A 23,245-nucleotide genomic window follows, 5' to 3' on the forward strand; every position below is an offset into this window, starting at 1 on the left:
TATTTAGCAAATAAATTAAAAATGAAATAAAAATTAAAACTTATATAAAATAATGTTGCTTTAATTCCAGATGATGACATCTTAATAGTTTTATTAATTGGTTTTAAACTAACCAGTAAATTAATAGTGTCCTGCACTGACAGTTATGGTAATTTTCTTTTTTAACTACAGAGTACCCAACTGACTTAGAACATGTGGTACCATAGTGAAAAAGTTAGACGTGTTTTTGTGTACCATTCACAGGTATTTCTGTACCTTAAAGGTCTAAGATATTTCATTACAGCCATTCTTAAAAGGATAATTTAGGTCCAGCTCCTTAAACCCTTCAGCACGCTGCTGCTCTCTGGCCACCATAGCTCCCTAACTCAGAAGGTGAGATGCTATTAAAGGAATTAGAAACCTATTGAAGACATGTCACAAGAAGCAATGGAGTTGTTGGGGGGGGGGGGGCACTGCTTGAATCCCAGTTCTGTAACTGTGACATTGGCAGTAAATGTCAGCTTCTTCTCTAAATGAAATGTCTGTTAAATAGACTGAAGGAAGCTTACAGAACTCAGCACAGAAGCTAACATATACTAAACTTAATAAAAGGTGGTTATTTTAAGTCATATAATTACAGAAATCTAAGCTAGTATGGAAAAAGTATATGCACCAATCATAAAGTAGGGATAAACAGGGTACTTCTCCACGATCTACACTTAAAATTAGCTAATAAAAATAAGATGTTTACTATAAAATTCATGACTGACAGTATTTTCCTGAAAAGACATTTTTCTAATTTAAGGTAAACCAATGACTAAATTATTTTATCTTGCTATGATATATCCTGCATGCTTTCACAAACTGTGTGAACATGGGAGTTCAGAGCACTGAATGTCTATTATCATTTACTGGTTGTGTGATCTCAGATATGAGTAACGTAGAAAAAAATTATAATAATAACTGCTTCTAATATCAAACATTTGTGACTTTGCATAAGATTTTGAATGTCAGAAATAAGACAGCCCTCCCTTAAATCTTAATTTATACATACTATTACAAGGCACTGAGTTTCAAACTAATACTTGTTAAAAATGTATAAACATAAAAGCTAGACATATATGTCCAAGTAGTAATATTATTTTTTACTGTTAAATAAGTAAATCATATATATAAAATGTTCCAGCTAAGAAATTTGGCACTTTAAGTGATTTTGAATATCCTTTAACTTAAGGTAGATGGGATCGTAAATAGGGGCCTTTAGTGTTCGTAAGGAAAAACACATGAAAACATGGTTAATTAACTTGCTTAACTGTATCATGTACTCCTCGAGAATATTTAAAATGTACTTCATTTAATCTTCACAATAATGTGTAGAGTTAGTAGTGTAATCTCAGTTTTACTAAACATCTAAAGGGTCATTGGCCAAGATTACTAACAGTTGGTGGAACAGAAATTTGAGACTAGGCCATAAGACTTTATACTCTTGTCCACCTACTATTCCCTTTCAAAGAAAATTTGGCAGGTTCCTCAAACTTCAAAACTCTGAAACAAATTTTTTCATTTTTCTTTTGTTGTCATAAGTTACTAAAGGTTTTTCATTTATTAAAACTCTTGTTTTCCACAAATTATTTATTTTAAATTATTTATTAATAATTACTCTTGAATATCTCAAATTATTTATTAGATTGTGTTTTCAGAACTTTTATAAAAGCATCTTTTGGAACTTCAATGTTGCCAATTTTCCTCAGCTTTTTTTTGCCTTCTGCTTGTCTCTTCAAAAGTTTCATTTTTCTTGTAATATCACCACCATACTGAAAAATATTTTTAAAAATTAGAAGTCCAAATAAGTACACAGAATAATAACCATACAATTAAATTGAAGCAACAATACAGTCATTACCAATCTTAGGAAAATTATCTGCAAAGTTCCCTGTTTAATCTCTTTATTGGCAGATCCTGATTTTACTGCCTTTTCAAAGAATTATACAGGCTTTATTATTTATTTATTTATTTATTTTAGGTGGAGATGAAGATCCTAACAGAAATTTAACACTAAAAGGAAGAATTAACATTCTCATTACTGGTTCAGGGCTTGGAATTTTGGGTTATATGGCTACAATGTAATGTAGAAACTTTTACTTATGCATTAATGTGCCAGAAACTATACTAGGCATTTAGATAACCATCTAGTATTAAGAGTAACTGAATTAATAATTGCTTAATAGCTGACATAGCAAATTGTGGATGTGGATTTCAGTTCTCATGCTCTTTAATAAACCATGTTGCCCAAATCATGAAAATAACTTAAAAATCCTCCCTTAGTGTTGCATATAAGAAATTTTTATAAGATTAAAAACTGCTCAAGAATGTATTCAAAATTAACAAATTCTGTGGTCAAGATGAAATTTATCCACTTAAAAAGAAAACTTGGAAAGCCAGGCATGATGGAGCACACTTGTAATCCCAGCATTTGGGAGGCTGAGACCTGGAGGATCACTGTTCACAGACAGCCTCTGCTACTTAGTGAGGCCCTCTGCCACTCAGTGAGACCCGGTTTCAAAATAAAGAATAAAAAATAGGGGAGGGGGTGTAGCTCCGAGGTCGAATGCCCCTGGGGTTCCATCCCCAGTCCCTCAAAAAAAGAAAAAGAAAAAAAAGAAAGAAAGAAAACTTGGAGATAAAGGGTGTATAAAACCTAACAATGGACGCCAATGTATTTATAGTTACTTTGATTTTAAACTCATAAACCAGAAATATTACAAAGTAGAATAAAATATTACAAATTAGATACGTACACATTTTGCCAAAACATTTTTTCTATAGGCTTTCACACTGTAAAAGAGAAAATGTTAAGTACAAAGTTTCATTATACTGTTTATTTCTAAAAGCAATTCCCTTTTTACTAAAATATTTTAATAATAGGTCATTACCTATGTAAAATTTCTATAAGCAAATCATTAGCTTAAATGTTCTTGTACTCATTTTTCTTAGCATAAGTTCATATTTGTCAACATGTATTTATTAAGAAAAAAAGGGTCAAGGTTTGTGATAGGCTTTTTTATGCCAAAGTTAGCATGATGTATCCTTGATCAAAGAATTAGATTAATTATGGCTCAACCTAGAAATACTACCACATCAAAAAAAACTGTTAACATATCTCAAAGCAAACTAATTTTAATATATTAATTCTATCAGTTATACCTATTATAGAGCTGAGAAATTTCCACATCCCTCTAATTTTGAAAAACAGCTTCCCTTTTTAGAGCTTTATTCTTTTCTTCCTTAAGGTAATCTCTTCCAACACAATTCTGGTAGAATGACCATCTGCTAACTAAACTGCATTTTCCATGATGTTCCCTGGTATTCAACTACATTCTTTTAATCTGTTTTTATGAAACACAAAATAATCGAAGCAAAATAGTGTTATAAAATCAGTTTCATTGCAAATAATGGGCATAAAATTTATTTCAAGTCTATATAGAAATGATGGCTGCATTTCACCATTTCTGATACTGTAGGTTTGGGTTAAGCTAGAATTTAGTAGTTATTTACAAATTTAATAACTGAAGAGGTATTTCTCATTTCCCAGAAGTCTTAGTATTAATAAGGTGGCAAAAAAGAAGTGCTACAAGAGATGCCCTGTGCTTGCTGTAAGGAAAAGAGCAAGGTACTCAGTGTTCTTATGTATACATTGCATTTCTTGAAAACAACTAGTTTCCTACAGAAATTAACCTATCTCCCATGTCTACTATAACCTACCTGAGATCCTTAATCTAAAATGCAAAACCCTAATATGATACATTCTATTCTGATGTTCAATCTCCAGAGCTCTAAGGAAGTGTTATCAAATGTATCCGGTGAACAAAATCCTAAGTTTGTCTTTCATTTTCAATTTCCATTACTTATAAACTACCTGAGTAAATTACGGTCTACCTAAATAAAACTTTAAAGAAACTCCTTGCCCAGGAAATTAAGTATACTCATTAAATGGATATAAGTGAAAATTCTTCAAACCCATATACATTAACTGCAACATTATCCAATGGTGTGTAAGTAATTCAAAGTTATGGTCATCATTTAAATCACTCAAACTGAGAGATAGTTCTTCATACTGTTATGAGGCTAAGGTTAAGATTTTCATTATTAAGTGGTACAACATCATTTCTAAAATCAGCCTTGGAACAAACAGGAATTTTTAGCTTACGTTTCTCTTGCAATGATTTTACTTCCAATGGCAGCTTGAATTGCTATCTCAAACAACTGTCTAGGAAGAGAATCTTTTAAACGTTCACATATGGTTTTGCCAAGAGATTGTGCTTTATCTCTGAGAAAGAAAAAAATACAACTATTTACATACCATAAATAAGAGCATTTAAAGTATTTTTGTAGTGTATGTTCTTAATCAATGGAATGGTAATTTGAGGCTGAAATAAAACTTATTAATAAGTAAAAAGGTAAGACATACTCTATGATTACTTAATATATTTATTACTCTGTTTACTTATTATAAACATATCCTAGTCTCTGAATTGTGAACAATATTTTTAATTTAAAAAGTAATATCCATTACAAAACATTTAGCAACAAAGAATAAAACCCATTCTGATGCCCCTTCCCTTGCCACAAAAACCAATTATTTTACTCAGCTATAAAGAAGAACAAAATTACATCATTCACAGGGCAATGGATGGAACTGGAGAATATTATGCTAAGAGATTAGTCAGTCAAAAAAATCAGATGCTCTCCCTAATATGCAGAAGAGCTAGGGAGAAAATGGATCATAAGAGAAACTCTAGACAAAGAAAGATAAACAATAGGTGAACAAATAAGGCAACCTAACTGAGGGGGGATAGGGGAGGAAGAGGGAAATTTCCTAATGTACTTGATGTATATTCGCAAAAATATCAGTCTTTCACTAAGCCAAACATGAGAAAGAGGGAGAGGGAGTAAACAGGGTGGAAAATGGGTAAGGGCTAGTTGGGCGATGTGTGCATGTATGCCTCCATCTTGTACTTCATTAAGATGTAAGACTACAATGCACCTATAAAAGAATTTAAAACAATTAAGATTTATTTTAACATAGATTATTCTAGTCATATTTCTGCATATACATTTACTTAATTTCAGTCATTGAACATATTTTCTTTTTACTTAATAGCCATTCTGTCACTAAATGCTAATTTACAGTATAATTTAGACATAAAATCATTATATAAAATAATATAATAGCAATATGAATGTTCCCATTTGTGAACATGTAGAAAACCTGATTTTTCATTAATGTAATTTTTATGAATATAAAAACATTTCTATTGTCAATCCTAATACCATAAATGTATTGTCTTTAATTTATTTTTTTATTTTCATTGGTGCACTATAATCTCACATATTTAGTTCATAATGAGCATGACATACATGCACAGAGTTTTCCCTGACTCCTTCCCGAAAGGTGTAAGTTTAAAGTTAAAAAAATTTACATAGTAAATAGTAAGGAACACATTTCTTTTTATGACACTATTTTGTTTTTGCTATTGTGATTCTATATTCTCTCTATAATTTTACTAATCTAGAAAGTGTAGAAAAAAGAATAGTAGGGTAAAAGCAATTTTTTTAAAAGTCTAATTGCTCAAATAAAAATGAGCAACTTATAATTAATGAAAAGTATCAAAAGCAATTATTTCATATTTCATATTTTACAATTAGTTTCTATCCAACTTACTTGTGTACAACAGTCACTAGCTCCTCTACAATATTTCCATTCAGTAGAATATCCATTTTTACAAGGTCTGCAGTCTGGTAACCTGCGTCTTCATAATCAAAACTAACAAGAAAAAAATGTCCAAATGATATACAGTATACCTTCCAGGAAATTAATATTTTCTTTACAAAATATCTTTTCCCCCTTTACTATCTCCAATCCCCCAAAACCTCAAGCTCTCCATATCAAAACAATACACATAGTTTCATGTGAATGGACCTAAATGTCCACAGTAAGTAATAAATTGTCTTATCTTTATAAAATAAGGGGCACAAACGAGGAGAATGTATCCAGAGAGAAAAGGAATAGAAAATGGTTAGTTCAAACTAGGAAAATGGGTCAATGAAGATAAATGTCACCTACTTCCCAATGTTCCTAGCAGCTGGTGGGCTTATGTCTCATTCTATATAGCAATAAGGCCGATCTCCAGACAATGAAAACCCTTTGTTTAAATAAATGCTATGGCACTGATAAACATCCATTAATAAAATTTCTGGGTTTCTTATATGGCTTTTCAGATTATATTTTTGTGAGCATTAAATGAGTTAACACGCATAAAGCTCCTAAAATAGTGCCTAATTCATGCTCTTAAGAACACAGCATAGGCTCACAGAGAAGCACTTAGTTCTAGCTACTACTGTCAAAAATAAGGTCAAGCTTACAACACAAACAGACAAATAATTTATAAAACTAACAAATCCCAATTACGCTTACAAATCCTCCCAATCTTAAAACATGGTATATTCTTATTAATTTTAAAAGTTAGTGTCAACAATTGTTAATATACTTGGTTTCTAAAAAAACTTTAACTGTAATACCAGATTGCCTGAAGTGTTACAAAAACACTTTATTCAGCAAATATCACTTACTAAAACTTAAAACAGTGGCACATACCTGTAGTCCCAGTATTTGGGAGGCTGAGACAGGAGCATAATAGGTTTGAGTCTGGCCTTAGCCACTTAGTGAAATTCCCAGCAACTTAACAAGACCCTATTTAAAAATAAGGCTTGGGCTATAGCTTGGAGATAGAATGCTTCTGGGTTTATCCTCCAGTACCATAAAAGAAAAACAGAACAAAAACCCTCACTATATGAAAAATACATGTTAAGTACTCTGTAGAATACAGAAATAACAAGACATAGTCTCTGATGTTACTTACAGCTCCAAATTTTGTATGTTCAGTTCCCCCAAATTTTAGAAATTAATTCATTTCTCCCCCAAAAGAAACCATTAAGCCAGGCCTGGTAGCACAAACCTGTAATCCCAGAATTTGGGAGGCTGAGAAAAGTATCATGAGTTCTAGGCCATCCTCAGGTCATAGGGAGCTCCTGATTCCAAGCCATCCTACGGGAAACCTAACTTCTGTTCACAACATTGGTATTCTAGTGTTACTTGAGAATAGGAGAACACATTTGGAAATCCACAAGGATATTAGTTTGAGGGACTGTTTAGTTTGGTAATGCCAAACTGCAGTATATTTTTGCCACACATGGTATAAAATAAAAATTTCCAGATGTCAATCCATGGAAGGCTTACGACCTTGTTTAGAGTGCCATGGACTATAATAAATTTATTATGTGTGGAACTGACTAAAACTTTGAAAAAACATCCATCTTGAACCTAAGAATTATCTTAATTTTAGAACCTAGAATATTTTTTATGTTGTTCAAAATCACAAAGTTTTCAAGCTAATTTTTTTAAGAAAACTTAGAAAGTATTACCCAAAGCCAAACTACAGTTGATACATTTCTTGCTAAAAATGTCCATAAACAATAGTAATTGTTTAGCATGCTACCTCAATTTAAATTCCATTATACTTACTTGCTCAAGGTCTTTCTCAAAGAAGACAAAAGAAAAAAATACAATAAGTGACAAAAGAAAAATTAAGTCCTCAATATGAGTACACTTAAGATGCTTTCCTTGGTATATAAAGAGTTATCCTCAATGCTGGCTCTCTTCGCTGAGAAGCTCATTTACCATAAAGTTAAACTGCCTAGGTCACTGTAGCATGCTGAATTATTGGAGTTCTTTGAATGCTAATTTGAAAATGCATAGCTTGTGATTTGCAGATAGATTCACTTTTTCTATCTACTTCCCCAGTATGTTTTGTATTTCTTTTATACTCTATTACATACTGTCCAATATAATGTTAAGATTTTTAATGTATTGAGATCATTAGAGTTTATTTGCACCAATGGAAAAGACTACCGGAATGCTTTTTTGTTACTTAAATATTATCTTTACTTTTATATGATTGTGCTACTATACTCCTATGGGATACATATGGTTTTTCTGATGTGGACCTTTATTCCTGGGAAAACCAAGTTATTCAAGTATTTATAAATAAGAGTATACATCTATTTACTGACTGAATACCTATTTTTTCAAATGTGAAAAAGATACACCTGGGATCAAATAACATAGAAATATGTGTTAAAAGTACCAGTAAAGTCATAGTAGCTTTAAAAAATTATGTACAATTCTTTTTTGTGTGTGATACTGGGGATTAAACCTAGAGGCATTCTACCTCAGAGCTACACCCCCAGCCTTATTTTTTATTCTTTATGTTGAAACAGGGTCTCACAAAGTTGCAGAGGGCCTTACTAAGTTGCTGGAGCTGAGAACCCAGAATTCTACTGTCTCTGCTTCCCAAGTCCTGGAATTACAAGCATGTACCACCACTGGCTGTAAAATTCTTAAGAGAGGGATTACAAATCTTTTCATGAAGAGGGTGATGTTATTTTATTTTTATTGAAAGAGAATAGTTTTGAATCAAGAGAATTTTTCTCCTGTAAACAAATCACAAGTATGTTATCTAATACCTACAATATTTTTCTAATCCTTTCTAACTTTAGAGTATGACTTTCAACTACTATTCAAGACAGTTGAGATTACTAAATAGGTGGAATAGTAACACATTCTTATCAATATTTCAAAAAGTTACCCAGGAATCTAAATCTCTCCATTACTTTTTTTTACCTTGCATATCCAGAAGACAGGGATTTCAAAGAGTCATAAAAATCTACCACAATTTCATTCAAAGGGAAGAGGTATTTAAGCATAACTCTATTTTGATCAATAAACATCATGTTTTTCTGAACTGCTCTTCGAGCCTAAAAAGAAAAAAGTGTTCAATGATCACCAACTCAAATGTTGATCTAAACTGACAGGTATCAATTACCGGGTTATAAATCTTACTAATAGTGGATAAGATGAATGAATATTTCTTTCATAGCCTAGTAAAAACTGATGAGCAGTATTTTTTAGTACAAGAGGAACCTTTTGGCATTTTGGTTACATTATGCTTCCTACCAAAGCTTTTAGTGCCTTGTGTTTGTCTAACAGTTTTAACTTTAAAAGTATGCATCATTCATTAAGCATTAAATCAAATGTAACTATAGATGAAGAAATCAAAGTGCCAATTTCTTTATTAGTACAGAAATTTGTTCCAGAGAAATTGAATGACCAAAATTTTAGCCTAGTTTTATGATAACAGAATTAAAACTCAAGTCACCTTTTTATTATTAGACACACTTTACAATATCAATTTCAAGTAGGTGGTTTTAAGGAATTTGATTTTATCTACCACGTATAAAGTAGTACAATACAACAATATGACAAGAACTATAAAATAAAAGAGAATAATTTCCAATCTAGGGTCTCGAAGCTTTACAATTATCTTTCAAACTATTCAAAATTTCAACTGTTTAAAGAAGCTATGAGAAATCATATGTTTAGTCACTTCATGGTAAGTATTAAGTTTCCTTCCTCTTGGCTAAAATGTCAATTCAGTAAGTACCATAGATAGTCATAAATACTGACTACATTTTTCTTTACAATAGCTGTAAAAATACACATAAAACACACTCACATATATAACAATATCTTGTTAAGTTCAATCTGTTCATCAGAAGCAAATCTTTCATAACAAGTTGGAACCTACTTCAAAGGACTAAAACCTACTTTTATATTAAGTTGTATTCTATTTATACCTGGCAAAGCATTATTATTTTTCCCGTGTATTCATCTGGTGTGATAATAGTGCCCAAAACAAATGGCTCCAAATATTCTGTTACTTTTGATTTATCAGGGAATTGTGCAGGGTTGATGATTGTAATTTCTTTTTCTCTATATTCCTAAAATTAAGAAGCCAATGATAGTTAAAAAGGATTATTAACATAATAATTACAATATATCTTAAGTGTCTGCTTTTCACATGTAACATACTAGAGAACTTATTTCAATTAATAAAAACATTAAAATTCCTAAAGCTTAGAATTTTTTTCATATGCTTTTTAAAAAACAAAACCAAAAGCCGGGTGTGGTGGTGCACTTTTGTAATCCCGGCGCTTGAGAGGCGAAGACAGGAATATCGCGCAGGTTCGAAGCCAGCCGTGCTGGTTTAAGAAACCCTATTTCCAAATTTAAAAAAGTATAAAATAGGTCTGGGAGTGTAGCCCGGAGGTAGAAGGGCTTCCAGGAATCCCAGTACCACCAACAACCCCCCCCAAAAAAAGACTTCTAGTATAATCATTCAACATGACTAAAAATTACTACTAATGTATTTTTATTGAGATTTATTAAATACATTTATTAGACCACTTAGAAAAAGTATGGTATAAGTGTACATTTTAACTTGATCCTTATAAAGCATTATAATTACTTTGCTCAGTTAATTTAGATGAAATGTAATAGTTAATTTTAAGGTTAATAGTTGTTTCAAATTAATAAATTGCCATTTAGATGAAAAACAATATTGTCTCTATCATTAACTTTATTTTATTTATCTTTTGGTACTCAGGATTGAACCCAGGGACATTCTACAACTGAGCTATACATCCAGCCCTATTTTAATTTTTGCCTTGAAACAGGGTCTCACTAACTTACTGAGGCTGGCCTCAAACCTGAGATTCTGTCTCTGCCTCCTAAGTACTAGGTGTTAAGTAAAATAAAAAATGTGGGTACCAAACGTTAAGTAAAATAAAAAATATGGGTACGGTGGAGTGTGAAAAACAAGAGAGAAGTTCAGTACACGTGACATCCACTTTAATTGCATGGCCCTCCTGGGAATTGGGGTGAGGCAATTGCATGAGGCCCACGTGCCAGTCCGAGGCTAGAGGAGGCGGGTTCTCCTTTTCAAGGTATGCATCTTGCAAGATGGGGGATTTACACACAGGAATGCCCAATTCTTGAGGGGGTTTCGGCCTCCCCCCACCAGCGCAGAGGTCATGTGACACAGACGTCACATGAGTGCAGGACCTAATTTATCACTAGGATTACAGATGTGTGCCACTACACCTGCCTTATCATTAACTTTAAGCCTAAAATTTCCAACAACTTATTTTTTATAAGTAACTCATGGCCAAAACTACATTATTTATTTTTATCCTGTATTTAGAACAGTATTTTCATTATTCTGCTTTTTTACTGTCAGCAAAAGAATAGCTTTGATGATATGGAGATCAAATTAAGAAAAATAATGCATATATTAGTTTACAAAATGGTTCCTCATAACTAAGCATAAGACAATTCAATTTTTATTGCTGAAAAATCAATAAATAAGTTTTAATAGTTACTCAGCTATTAGTATATTAAAAAGTTTCTCTCACATTCTTCCTATACACACTTAGTTTTCTCTTTTATGCTAGTAAAACATTTTATATAAAATAATATTTAACATTATAGTACCTTTATCAACTTTGCTGATGAAAGAATAGCTTTATATGGAACAGTAGGGGTTGTCAAAATAACAGAAGCATTATATTCTTGCTCTAGTCGCTGGTTGAAAACTTCCATATGCAGAAGTCCAAGAAATCCCAACCTGAGGGAGAAAAAAAGCCAAACTCTAAAACTTTTATAGTTTGTGGACTCTTATTTTCTTTGATGAATTACTGTTACTTCGCAAAGGGGGTGTGAAAGCGGGAATTGTGTAAGCCATTTACCTAATGGTTAAAGGCTACTCTAATTTTATTAAACAAGATTCAGATCTCCCACTGAGACTATATTTTAAATTATCATAAAACTTACCTGTTTAACATTAGTACATACAGTAAAATAGACAGGCATAAAGTATTTTAGTTCATTTTACTAATAGGCATGTTTTGTTCATTTTACTAAGAATCTTCAAAAATGTTCCAAGAGCAATCCATTGAAATTTTACCTTTCTATAAAACTGACTCTACAATGTGAATGAATCTTACCTCCAGCCAGCACCCAGGGCAAGGCTACTATCTCGATGAACTGTCACACTGGAGTCATTTAAAGTCAGTTTTTCTATAGCACTCTTCAGGTTATTATATTCAGACTGATCTATAGGGTACATTCCTAGGGACATAAAGATTTTTACACGTGAAAAGCTACCTATAGATCAAACCTAGTTCACAGTGCTGTTGTCAAGTTCAGAATTATCCATTTAATTTTTTATTACTTTTGTATAGTCTATTAACCAAAATATTGGTTTAATAAAAATTTATGAATATTAAGTTAAATTGGTTGGTGGCATCTTACAAGGCATTAGCTTTAATGAATATACAATTGGATTCATACCACAATGTTTTTATGTGTTTGCAGAAATAAGCAAAATGAAAGACCCATGAGAATTTGGCCTACTAGGAAAAAAAATTCAAGTTGATTTAAAAAACAAAACTGAGCCAGGCGTGGTGGTGCATGCTTATAATCCCAACATTTGGGAGGCTAAGATGGAGGATCCGCGTTCACCAACAGCCTCAACTACTTAGTAAAGCCCTTTACAACTCAGTGAGACCCTGTTTCAAAGTAAAGAATAAAAAGATAGGGATGGGGGGTGTAGCTCAGCAGTAGAATGTCTCTGGGTTCCATCTCCAGTACCACAAATAAATGAATAAATAAGTAAATAAGTAAATAACAGAACTTTAAGATATCCTACAAGTATACTAAATATTTGCTGTATAGGTGCATATCTATTAATAGATATACATAGGAGCCAAAATGAAACTAAACTCCTTAATTCTTGAGGACAGCTTAACATTAAACCCTATTTTGTTTTAGCGATTTAATGACAAAAACTTGGGAGGTTCTACTGATTCATCAGATTCTTATATCACAACTATGAAGTCCACATGTTGCAAGTTGCCAAAACCCAAATGACTATCTGCTTAAAGTTGGAAGTAAACAAACTTCATAATTCCCAGTGAGATAAGGCTGTTGGAAAGAAAACCAAGAACAGATATTCAGTGCAGAGTAACTTGATGATCTTCAGACAGGTCTTTTTTTTTCTCTTCAAATATCTCTAAGATCACGTAGGAGTAAACAGTTCTGAAGTTACTTACTTGAGGCTATACTACCTTCTCCAATGTCTAAACTATCCTCTAGTATGTCTACAATAGTACAATACAACATTAAACAAAGCTAGGCTGAGAGGAGGGCATTCAGAAAATGTCTACTGATAATTAGTAATAAAAACATCCTAATTATAAAACTGTTTCAGACACAATAATGAATTAGCTCCCTAGAGAAACAAGAAGTAAATTCCTATTACAATGCTCTCCTACACATCAGCAATTTGTGTGTGTGTGTGTGTGTGTGTGGTAATTGGGGTGGAACCCAGGGGCTTTTCTACCTCCGGGCTATACTCCCAGACCTATTTTATACTTTATTTGGAAAAGGTCACTAAATTGCTGAGAGCATCACTAAGTAACAGAGGCTGGCTTTGAACCTGTGCGATCCTCCGGTCTCAGCCTCCCAAGTGCTGGGATTACAAGCGTGCGCCACCACTCCTGGATTTAGCATTTTTCTTAATAGCATATTTTCTTAAGGAGTTCTAAATGATTTTCCATATGAAATTCAGCCATATATATGAAATTATAAACTGATAAATACATGTAAATAGCACACACAAAACAGAATATCCTGGCATTAGTGATTTCTAAAAACAACCAGATTGTGTCTTTATATCTAGTCATTTTTCTTTCATTTCAGAGTCAAGACTTTTAGTTTAAAAATATTTTGGCCCTTCAAATTTGTGAGCTCCTCACCTGCAAATACCATTGGTTTCGCGGATTTAAACCCAGGCAAGGGCTCCACTGGATGATTATGTAAATATAATGTATCTCCTATTTGTGCTTCAGTGACATTTTTCATCCCAGCAATCAGATAGCCCACCTGTCCTGCATACCTGAATAAAATTATTATATGCAAATATATACTGCTTTAACAGTTCAAGTGCATATTCCCAATTAGTTCAGCCATCCCAGAAAACTATCACATACTTTCCAAACAAAGTGTCATCAAACCACAAATAAGTGCCACATAACAATTTTCAACTACTAAGGTTTCCCAACAAAGGAACACACTTTTTTTTTTATCAAGTACCCAAAAACCTCTACACAGGCCTAAAGCCTTCTCCTATGACTGCTCATTTTTGCAAATTTAACAGTGGCTTCTAAAATGTAATGTAAATGCAGTGATATCTGATTATGAAGTTATGTGTTCTTCAACAAAGGGGGGAAAAGGTCAGTTTTTAACCAAGGAGAAAAATATGAACTCTCAACAAACCTGACATCTGTCTGATATTCATCATATAGGTAAAGAGCAAACTCCAATATTTCAGAGTTTTAGTTTAGTATTAAAAAATTCCCTGCACAATAACTAATTTACATGTAGGATGAGGTCCAAGAACCTTAAATGAAGATGCAATAATGTTCAAAATATGTAAGCCAACTTTAGAAATAGTTCAGTAAAATAAAACTTTCTTACAAAAAAATGTAATAAGCAACATAATACTTTAGGTACACGATATTAATCCTTCAAGTGTGAACTTCGTAGTCATCTGGTTTTTACATAGAGGAAACAGAACCTTAGAAATCTCAAACCATGGGCCAGAAGTCATGTCCAATCAGTAACATTGATCAGTCACACTTATAAAATTATTTTATAAGCAATCTCAGATCGATTTTTCTGGTGCATACTACCTAACTAATCCTCCTCATGAATTTTAGCTAATCAAGGTTTCACACCAAAAAAAAAAAAAGAATGAACAAAGTCTGCACATTACCTTTATACTGGAAAAACTAGTTGGAATGAAATTAAATGTCCCCTTAAAATATTAAATATGATTGCATACAAAGAACCAATTGTCCCACTGAAGACACCAATACAGGGCCCAATTACTATGATTAGTCATGAAGAATAAAAACCTATCAATTATATTTTACATTCATAGAAATTTCTACACTCCTTTACAGCTAAGATACTTTTGACAGAGCATTTGTTGTATAGGTTTGCATTAAATAATTTTATTTGTTAACTTACTAAATTGAGATCATTCTAAGCATAGCAAGTTGAGAAAGAAGCAGAAATATAAGCATAAACATATTTTAAAAGTATTACATATTACTTACAATTTATGGGTTGGCTGTTCATTTGGATTCAAAACTCCTACTTCATTAACTTCATATATCTTTTGAGTATATGCAGACACAATTTTATCTCCTTTGGAAACCACTCCATCAAATAATGCTACATTGGCTATCACACCTCTATACTGGTCAAAAGTGGAGTCAAATACCAAAGCTCTCAGAGGATTTTTGCGAAGTGCTTTAGGGCTATTAAATATAAGTAAAAAAAAGAAAAAATACATACTAAACTAAAGTCTTAACACTTATTTTCAACTTAGTGTGTTTTCCTTATTCTAGAGAAAGGTTGATACCCAACAGCCAAAACAAAAGAATCTTTCTATACAAATGGTATGCTAGATTTAATTCAGCTTCCAGTTTTAAATAAATGGCCATTCATAATTATTTATGAATGTATTTTTTATTATAGAACTAAGAAAAATTGTGAATGAAGTCCCTTAACTATGACTGTCAAGAATAAATCTCTGAGCCGGGCGTGGTGGCGCATGCTTGTAGTCCCAGCATTCAGGAGGCTGAAACCTGAGGATCACAGTCCGCGGATAACCTCAGCTACTTAGTGAGGCCCTCTGCAACTCAGTGAGACCCGGTTGAATAAAAAATAGGGCAGGAGGTGTAGCTCGGAGGTCGAATGCTCCTGGGTTCCACACCCAGACCCGAAAAAAAAAAAAAAAAAAAAAAAAAAAGAAATCTCTATTGTTCTTACATTTTTTATTTTACTGTATTATATTTGCCTTCTGTATATTACTAAAACAAGAAATTTATTCTTACTGCAAGAACATTTGCATATTCACAGGTAATAATAACAAATTGTTGGTCTCAGAACTCTTAAATATTAAGTAACTAGTGTAAAAAACAGCAAAATACTCACGGGGGTATTCTTTCAATAACAGCCTGAAGAACACTTTCAACATTTGTTCCAAGTTTAGCAGAAATCTAAAAATATACAGGTGGAAAAACAAACATTTAGAGTTAAGACTAAGTTTTCCACTGATGACTTGTACTTTATGATCAAAAAGCAGAATTCTAATAGCTAACAGTTTAACAGCAAAGGAAAAGCATAAAGCAAATAGTAAACTGACAAAAAATTTCTTTCCATTATAGTTAGGTTCTATGGTTCTAAGATTGAATTCAAAGAGCATTTTTATTATGTTGTTGAGAAAACAGTGGACTGAGTTGAAAAAATGAAAAGTAACAATGATGATGTCTTTGCATGGAATGTACGACTTTTGCCAATACCAATTTTCTTGAGTAATCCCTGCACTTGGGAGTAATCCCCGCTTGTAATCCCCGCACTTGGGAGGCGGAGACAGGAGGATCGCACAGGTTCAAAGCCAGCCATGCTGGCTTAAGACCCTGTTTCCAAATAAAAAGGTATTAAAAGAAAAGGTCTAGGAATGTAGTCCAGAGGTCAAAGGGTTCTCAGGAACCCCAGTACCACCAAAAACAAACAAAAAAAAGGAACATATACATTCATCCTAAATCTCAAAGATGTTGGGTGGATAACATATGAGGATGGCACACAAGTGTTCAATCCAAGACTCAAATCATATGCCTATGAATCACCTCTGTCAACATTTACAAAAAAAATGAACTATCTCAGAAATCTTGATTTCAAAATCCATTTCATAAACCAAAATATTTCAACCTCAGCCATGCTGTCATTTTGGGCCAGAAAATCTTTTGAGACTGCTGTGTACACTGTAGAATCCAGGCATCCATCTACTCAGCAGCACTCCTCTAGCCCCTCCCCACTGAGAACCACAGCTCTGGACTGCAGTGCTCTTTGCAACAGAGTACTTAATTTGTCCTTAATTTCTGATCTACTGAATATACTCTTATCCATTAGGCCCCTCACCTGTTCCATCCTTTCCCAGGTGGGAATCAAGGTCCACTGTTCACAATCACTGTACAACCACTTTCTATTATCTCCCTATCATAAGCACATGACAAAACCTCAACTTTTTTTTTAAAATTTTTTTTTTATTGGTGCCTTATATTCATACAACTTATTGGGGTAAAAAACTTGTGTGTACAAACATGTACTCATCGCTGACTTAACCCCTACCCAAATCCCACTCCATTCCCTCCCCGTCCCTCCCTCCCTTGCTTGGCTTAGTGATTGACTTCGATATGTTTAAGTACATTTTGAGCTTTAGAGATTTTCCTCTTCCCCCCTCCTTTCTCCTCCTTTAGGTTGTCTTGTTTGCTCCACTTTTCTTCCTAACTCTCACATATTAGGGAAAGCATCTGATTTCTTATTTTATGTGCCTGACTAATCTCACTTAGCATAATGTCCTCCAGTTCCATCCATTTCCCTGAAAATGATGTTATTGAGTTTTTTTTGATGGCTGAGTAAAATTCCATTGTGTATATATCCCACAGTTTTGTAATCCATTCATCTGTTGATGGACATCTTGGCTGGTTCCATAGTTTGGCTATGGTGAATTGTGCAGCTATGAACATAGATACACATGCATTAGTTTGGTAGTTTGGTTTCTTTTCTTTTGGGTAGATACCCAACAGTGGTATTGCTGGATAAAACCTCAACTTTGACTGCATCCAGTTTTGTGCTTTTTCTATTTATATATACAGACCAGCTTAACATTACTGGAAACTAGTCTGGCTTGTTTAAGTCAGGATTGTTAGCTCTCAGTACATAGTTAATTCTTACTGGTAGTCCCAACACAAGCCTCCTAGTAATCTCACATCACTAGAGCATCTTTTTACACCACCTTCCTTTCAACCCACACATTTTTTGACCCTGGTCAGTTCTCAGTTGATGACTGTGCTCAATTAATAAAAGCAACAGAAAGCATTACAAACTCCCTTATGCCAGGCGTGGTGGCACACTCCTGTAATCCTAATACTTGGGAGGCTGAGACAGGAGGATTGCAGGACTGAGGCCAGCCTCAACGACCCAATAAGACCCTCAGCAACTCAGCAAGACTCAAAAAGGTTGTAGTAGTATGCCACTGGGTTCAATCCCAGGGAGGGAGGGCGGGGGAATCATCCAAATCATAAACCAATCTGCACCAGACCTATGACCCATATATTACCTATCTGCGTTTACTTGTTACAATATAAAAAATATTTCCCTTCTCTACAAAGGCAATCCTTTCATACTTCCCAAATCCTATTCTCTGTAAAGTTTATCCAATTCTTACTCCTAACACCCTGACAATAATAAAGCCTGACTTCTAGGACCTCTTCTTTAATTACATTTTCCTCCCTGTGAAATGACATGTTTCCATTGCTTTGAATACCCACCATATGCTGATCGCGCCTAAATCTCTCCCTTTCACCGACATTTCCATGAAAGACAGAATTATGTATCCATGCAGCACCTCTAACTGGACGCATAGAGGACAATTCAAACTCACTACATCAAAGGGCTCTTTGTTCTCCCCGCTAGATCTTTTCTTCCTCCAGTCCTCTACATATTAGTAAGCAATAACATTCAACATCACTCACTTTGAGCTGTTCAAACCCAAAGCCCTCTCTTTTACTTGACACACAAGAAGTCATGCTACCACGACAGAAGGCCCGGTTAATCCTGGCATACTGGCTAACTGGACCTGTTATCTTAGAAAAGTGATAAATCCTTTCAACTCTGTTTCTTTAAATGAAACGAAGCAATGATTTCTATCTGTCCTAACAATATTAAATAGGTTTCTGGTGAGAATCAAATGGAATAACAATAAATGGACATAATAAAACTATAAAAACATTCTACAATACCAGGCAATCAAATTCTATGTTTATCCAGGCACAGTGGCGCAGACTTGTAATCCCAGCATTTGGGAAGCTGAGACATGAGGATCTTGTTTCTCGGGAAGCCTCAGCTACTTAGTGAGGACCTTTGCAATTCAGTGAGACCCTGTTTCAAAATAAAGGATAAAAAATAGGGATAGAAGGTGTAGCTCGGATGGAGAATGCCCCTGAATTCAATTCCCAGTACTGGGGGGAAAAAAATTCACTTATGCCCAATAATCTAAGATTGTTTAAAGTGTAATCATAAAACTGTAAAAACAGTCTACAATGCCAGGCAATCAAATTTCACTTATGCCCAATAACCCGAGATTGTTAAAATCAATAAATAGTTTTTATAAAAGGTATTTTACCTTAATACATTCATCACTTGGAATATCAAATACTTTTTCAATTTGTTTTTCAACCCTTTCTGGATCAGCATTCTTCAGATCTATCTTAAAATAAAATATGTTACATATTAGCAGTATGTGAAGATGATTAAAAGCTTATCTTTTATTCCAACTGATCCCACCATGAATTTTATCCCCAAAATTAAAATTACATAGAAGAATAACTATTTTAAGCATGCAAAAAAATATAAGCAGGGCAAAACTTCAGGAGTAAATCATCAGCACCATGTACATTTTTTTCTTTAAACTCTTATTGGTGCATCGTAGCCAAACATCATAATGAAGTTCAGAGCAAAAGGGACAATATGCACACATCACTTCTTATGTAAACTGATTTTTAAAGTTAAACAGCATGGATCTGATAACAAGCTGTTTTGCTTATTGGCAGCCTTGTTTCCCTTAATCCTAATATCAAGAAACCTAATTTAATGCAATACATATTTTAAAATTAAGATCCTGAATTTATTAATTTTAAAATATGAAATAGATTTATATTCAGAGCTCAATTTAGCAATGAACTGTTGCATGGGTTATACTGTTTTCTCTTAGATCATGAGTCCCTTTTCTTTTTCTATGAGTGGTTTAACATGACAAGTTTTGTCTGCTCTACTTCCCTTTTCTAGAGAAATAGCCCTCCCTTAGCACATGCAATTAAGAGGAACTACTTCCTTAGCTAGATGCAAGAGTGTGGGAGTTTGACCTGTCATCTTATCACATGCAACTCAAAGAGATTAATCCCAAAAACATACTGAATAAAGAGCTAGAGAACCCACAAATAAAAAAAAAAACATATTTCACATTTATATACTAAATATGCTTATAGAAAGAGAAATAGCAAATAATATCGTTGTCCTATTTTTACTTACTTTGTTTATAATTGGAATTACTGATAGCTGTGCTTCAAAGGCAAGAAAGAAATTTGCTACTGTTTGGGCCTGAATACCCTGGAAATATCAAGACAGAGAGACAGGTGACCATTCTATTTTCTATCATAAAACTTATAATTGAAGACCATTCAATACGTCTTTATAAAAATTGAGGTTTTACATCACTGTAAAAAGAATAAAATGGCAGATAACCACCAGCTACAATTTGGATATTGAAAGACCCCACTTCCCAAGCCCAGGTTCCCAAGAGGCTGGTCCCCAGGGTTACATTATTAGGGGCATCACAGGGCCCAGTGGGGTGATCTTAGGTCACTGGAGGTATGCCCTTGAAGAGGATTGTGGGATACTGGCCCCTTCTTACTCTCTTTTGCTTCCTAGATGATGAGGTCAACAGTTTGCTTTAGCACACACCACTGCTATGATGTGCTTACCACAGACTCAATTAACAGGGCCATGAACTGGAACCTCCAAAACTGAGCCAAAATAAACTTCTATATAAGTTAATTACCTCAGGCATTTCACAACAGTAATAGAAAGCTGACCACCAGTTCTTTTCCTACTATTTTCCCCAGCTTATGTCTAGGAGGTTAAAATAGATCACTGATGGTAAAGCAACAGCCTGTCAAGTAGGGTGAGCCAAAAGACATTCTATTAAGTTTGACACAGGGAGCTGCAGGCAGAGGTTTTACAAAGAAAACTATGGTGTACACATTTCCATGCATCTGGATCATTCTCTGTGATAATTCCTTTCAGTTCTGAAAACATTTATTGGAGGCCCTTCTTTGAGCCAGGAATTGTGTCAGGACAAATATGAAACATGGATTGTCCTCTGCGATCTCAAAACTTACTACAGGACACATAATGTGATGAAATTCATGAAGCCCGCTACCATGTAAAGCAGAGACTGACTTTCCTTGACAAGATTAAGAAACCATACAGTAATAGTAACAATAGCCAAAAATACCTCTGGGTTTTTAATAAAACTTATATAAGAAACTGAGAGATATCAAAAGCTTACTTTAGTGTATCATAGCTCTTATGCTGAATATGCTCTTGTGATTTATGTTTAAACCACAGAAGAACATAGAAATGTTATTAATTATTGCTTTAAACTTAACACTTTCTAAGTTACTGCCATAAAAATCACCTAAAAACTAAGGATTTTCAAGTTCTGTTAAAAAACTGACAAGGAAACCTCAGGGTAAGAAATACTAAAATCGCCAGGGCATTGGGGACATTGACAGGATATATTAGTTAGGATATCATACTTTAACAAAAAATACAATCTTTTGAGCAACGCCTTTGATTAGCTTAAAAACTTAAAAAATGAACTAAATTCTATTAAATGCTTTACTTGGTACAATAAAACTTCAAGTTAACAATATTAAAGAATATAGCTTTGAGTATTATAATAAATCTGCTTCTTCATTCCAACATAAAAATTCTATTTTCAAAATACACTTTGAGGAAAACCTCCTGAAACAACCAAATGGACAAGTCACACATAAAATAAAAAAGTCCTACCTCGTTTGCATCAACCACCAGCAAAACGCCTTGACAAGCAGAGAGTGATCTGGATACTTCATAACTAAAATCAACATGGCCCTAAGAAACAAAATATTGGTACCTTTAAGTATTAGCTATAATTTTCTTGGGGAGAATTATGGTAAATCTATTGACTCTATCGATATAGAGTTGTTAAAATATAGGTTTATGTTTCACTGCATATTTTAAATAAGTTACTACAATAACAAAAGAACAATGAGGAAAAAAACAGCAAAGGTACATATTTAAAATTAGTTAAAAATAAGTTTTTTGGCACTATTAATGTAAAGCTGACTAACAATCTATGCAACGTTAATAAACTTACTGGTGTATCAATGAGATTTAAAAGATACTGTTTTCCTTCAAAACTGTAAAAAAGAGATGCTGTCTGTGCTTTAACAGTGATTCCTCTTTCTCGTTCCACTTGTAATTTATCAAGAACCTGCTTATTATTCTTCGTTTTATCAATTGTTCCTAGAAAGAGAAACACTTGATATTTCTCCAGATTAAAAAAAAATACTATGAATAAAATTTAAAAGCAAATTTGAGAGCATAATAAAAGTAAAATCCCAATTACTCAGTGCAATTAAGTATATAACATAAAATGAAAATACCTGTTAGTTCTAGGAGCCTGTCAGCTAATGTACTTTTGCCATGATCCACATGTGCAATGATACTGAAGTTCCTAATATCTTCAACAGGAAATTTAGACATGTCAGGTTTTTCCTAGAAAGAAAAAAGAAATAGCACATCTAGGAGTATAAATTTTACATGATATGAAACAAGCATACTGACCCAAAGAATATTGTTTTAATAGTCAAACGACTTACTTTCTAACATTTATAGTGTTTATATTTTTTTGACAACAGAGATATACTAACTAAGCTCAAATTACAAAGAACGTATTATACGAGGACTCTGCAAATACATTAGTTTCATAGTCAAGGGTGACCATCCACATAATTAAAAGACCCTTACTTAATGAATGCTTCCACCATTTATAGGAACAAAGAGAAACTGAATTTATTTTTACAAGTGCAGACCACAAATTGTCTGAAATGCACGGTATCCAAAAGCTTTTAAGGTGAAGGACTGCAAAAAAAATTGAAAGGATGAAAGGGAATGCTCTGGCCCTATCACACATTGATCAGGCATACCTGGAAATCAGTGTTCCTAACAAAGCCTTCAAAATTTTAATTTTGATAAAAAATTCTGGTACTGTGCAACTTCTCTAGAGAAATAGATTTCATTAACAATCATCAAAAATGGCTTTTAGCCCGAAACTTTCGTTTTTCTTGCACACATCTTTAACATTTCACTGGGATACATCACAAACAGATGAAAACTGGCATTCGAGTAAAAAAATTTTTTTTTACTCTAAAAACATTTTTCTCCCAATCTAATCAGTATTTCATATCTAGCAAACAACGTGAAATTATAATGAATATAAATTTTGCCTTAAATCTTTTCTTTTTATAACTGCCACAAGGGAGAAAAAAGAACAACCATATCTTAAATCTG

At 33.4% G+C, this 23,245-nt stretch overlaps 1 protein-coding gene across 1 annotated transcript; it reads right to left on the reverse strand.

The window, feature by feature from the left end:
* Window positions 1–1,655: 1,655 nt before the first annotated feature.
* On the reverse strand, window positions 1,656–22,438 carry GUF1 (GTP binding elongation factor GUF1; the record flags this gene model as incomplete). Its single annotated transcript, XM_080697965.1, has 16 exons — window positions 1,656–1,793; window positions 2,778–2,814; window positions 4,187–4,306; window positions 5,702–5,803; window positions 8,720–8,853; window positions 9,733–9,876; window positions 11,429–11,561; window positions 11,941–12,064; window positions 13,753–13,892; window positions 15,118–15,321; window positions 16,001–16,065; window positions 19,254–19,333; window positions 20,155–20,236; window positions 21,704–21,784; window positions 22,050–22,198; window positions 22,339–22,438. The coding sequence occupies 16 exons, from the start codon at window positions 22,436–22,438 to the stop codon at window positions 1,656–1,658; spliced, it is 1,833 nt and encodes a 610-aa protein (XP_080554091.1).
* Between the last annotated feature and the right edge of the window lie 807 nt (window positions 22,439–23,245).

Source organism: Muscardinus avellanarius (assembly GCF_963383645.1).
Source record: "Muscardinus avellanarius genome assembly, chromosome: 6".
Lineage (NCBI taxonomy): Eukaryota > Metazoa > Chordata > Mammalia > Rodentia > Gliridae > Muscardinus > Muscardinus avellanarius.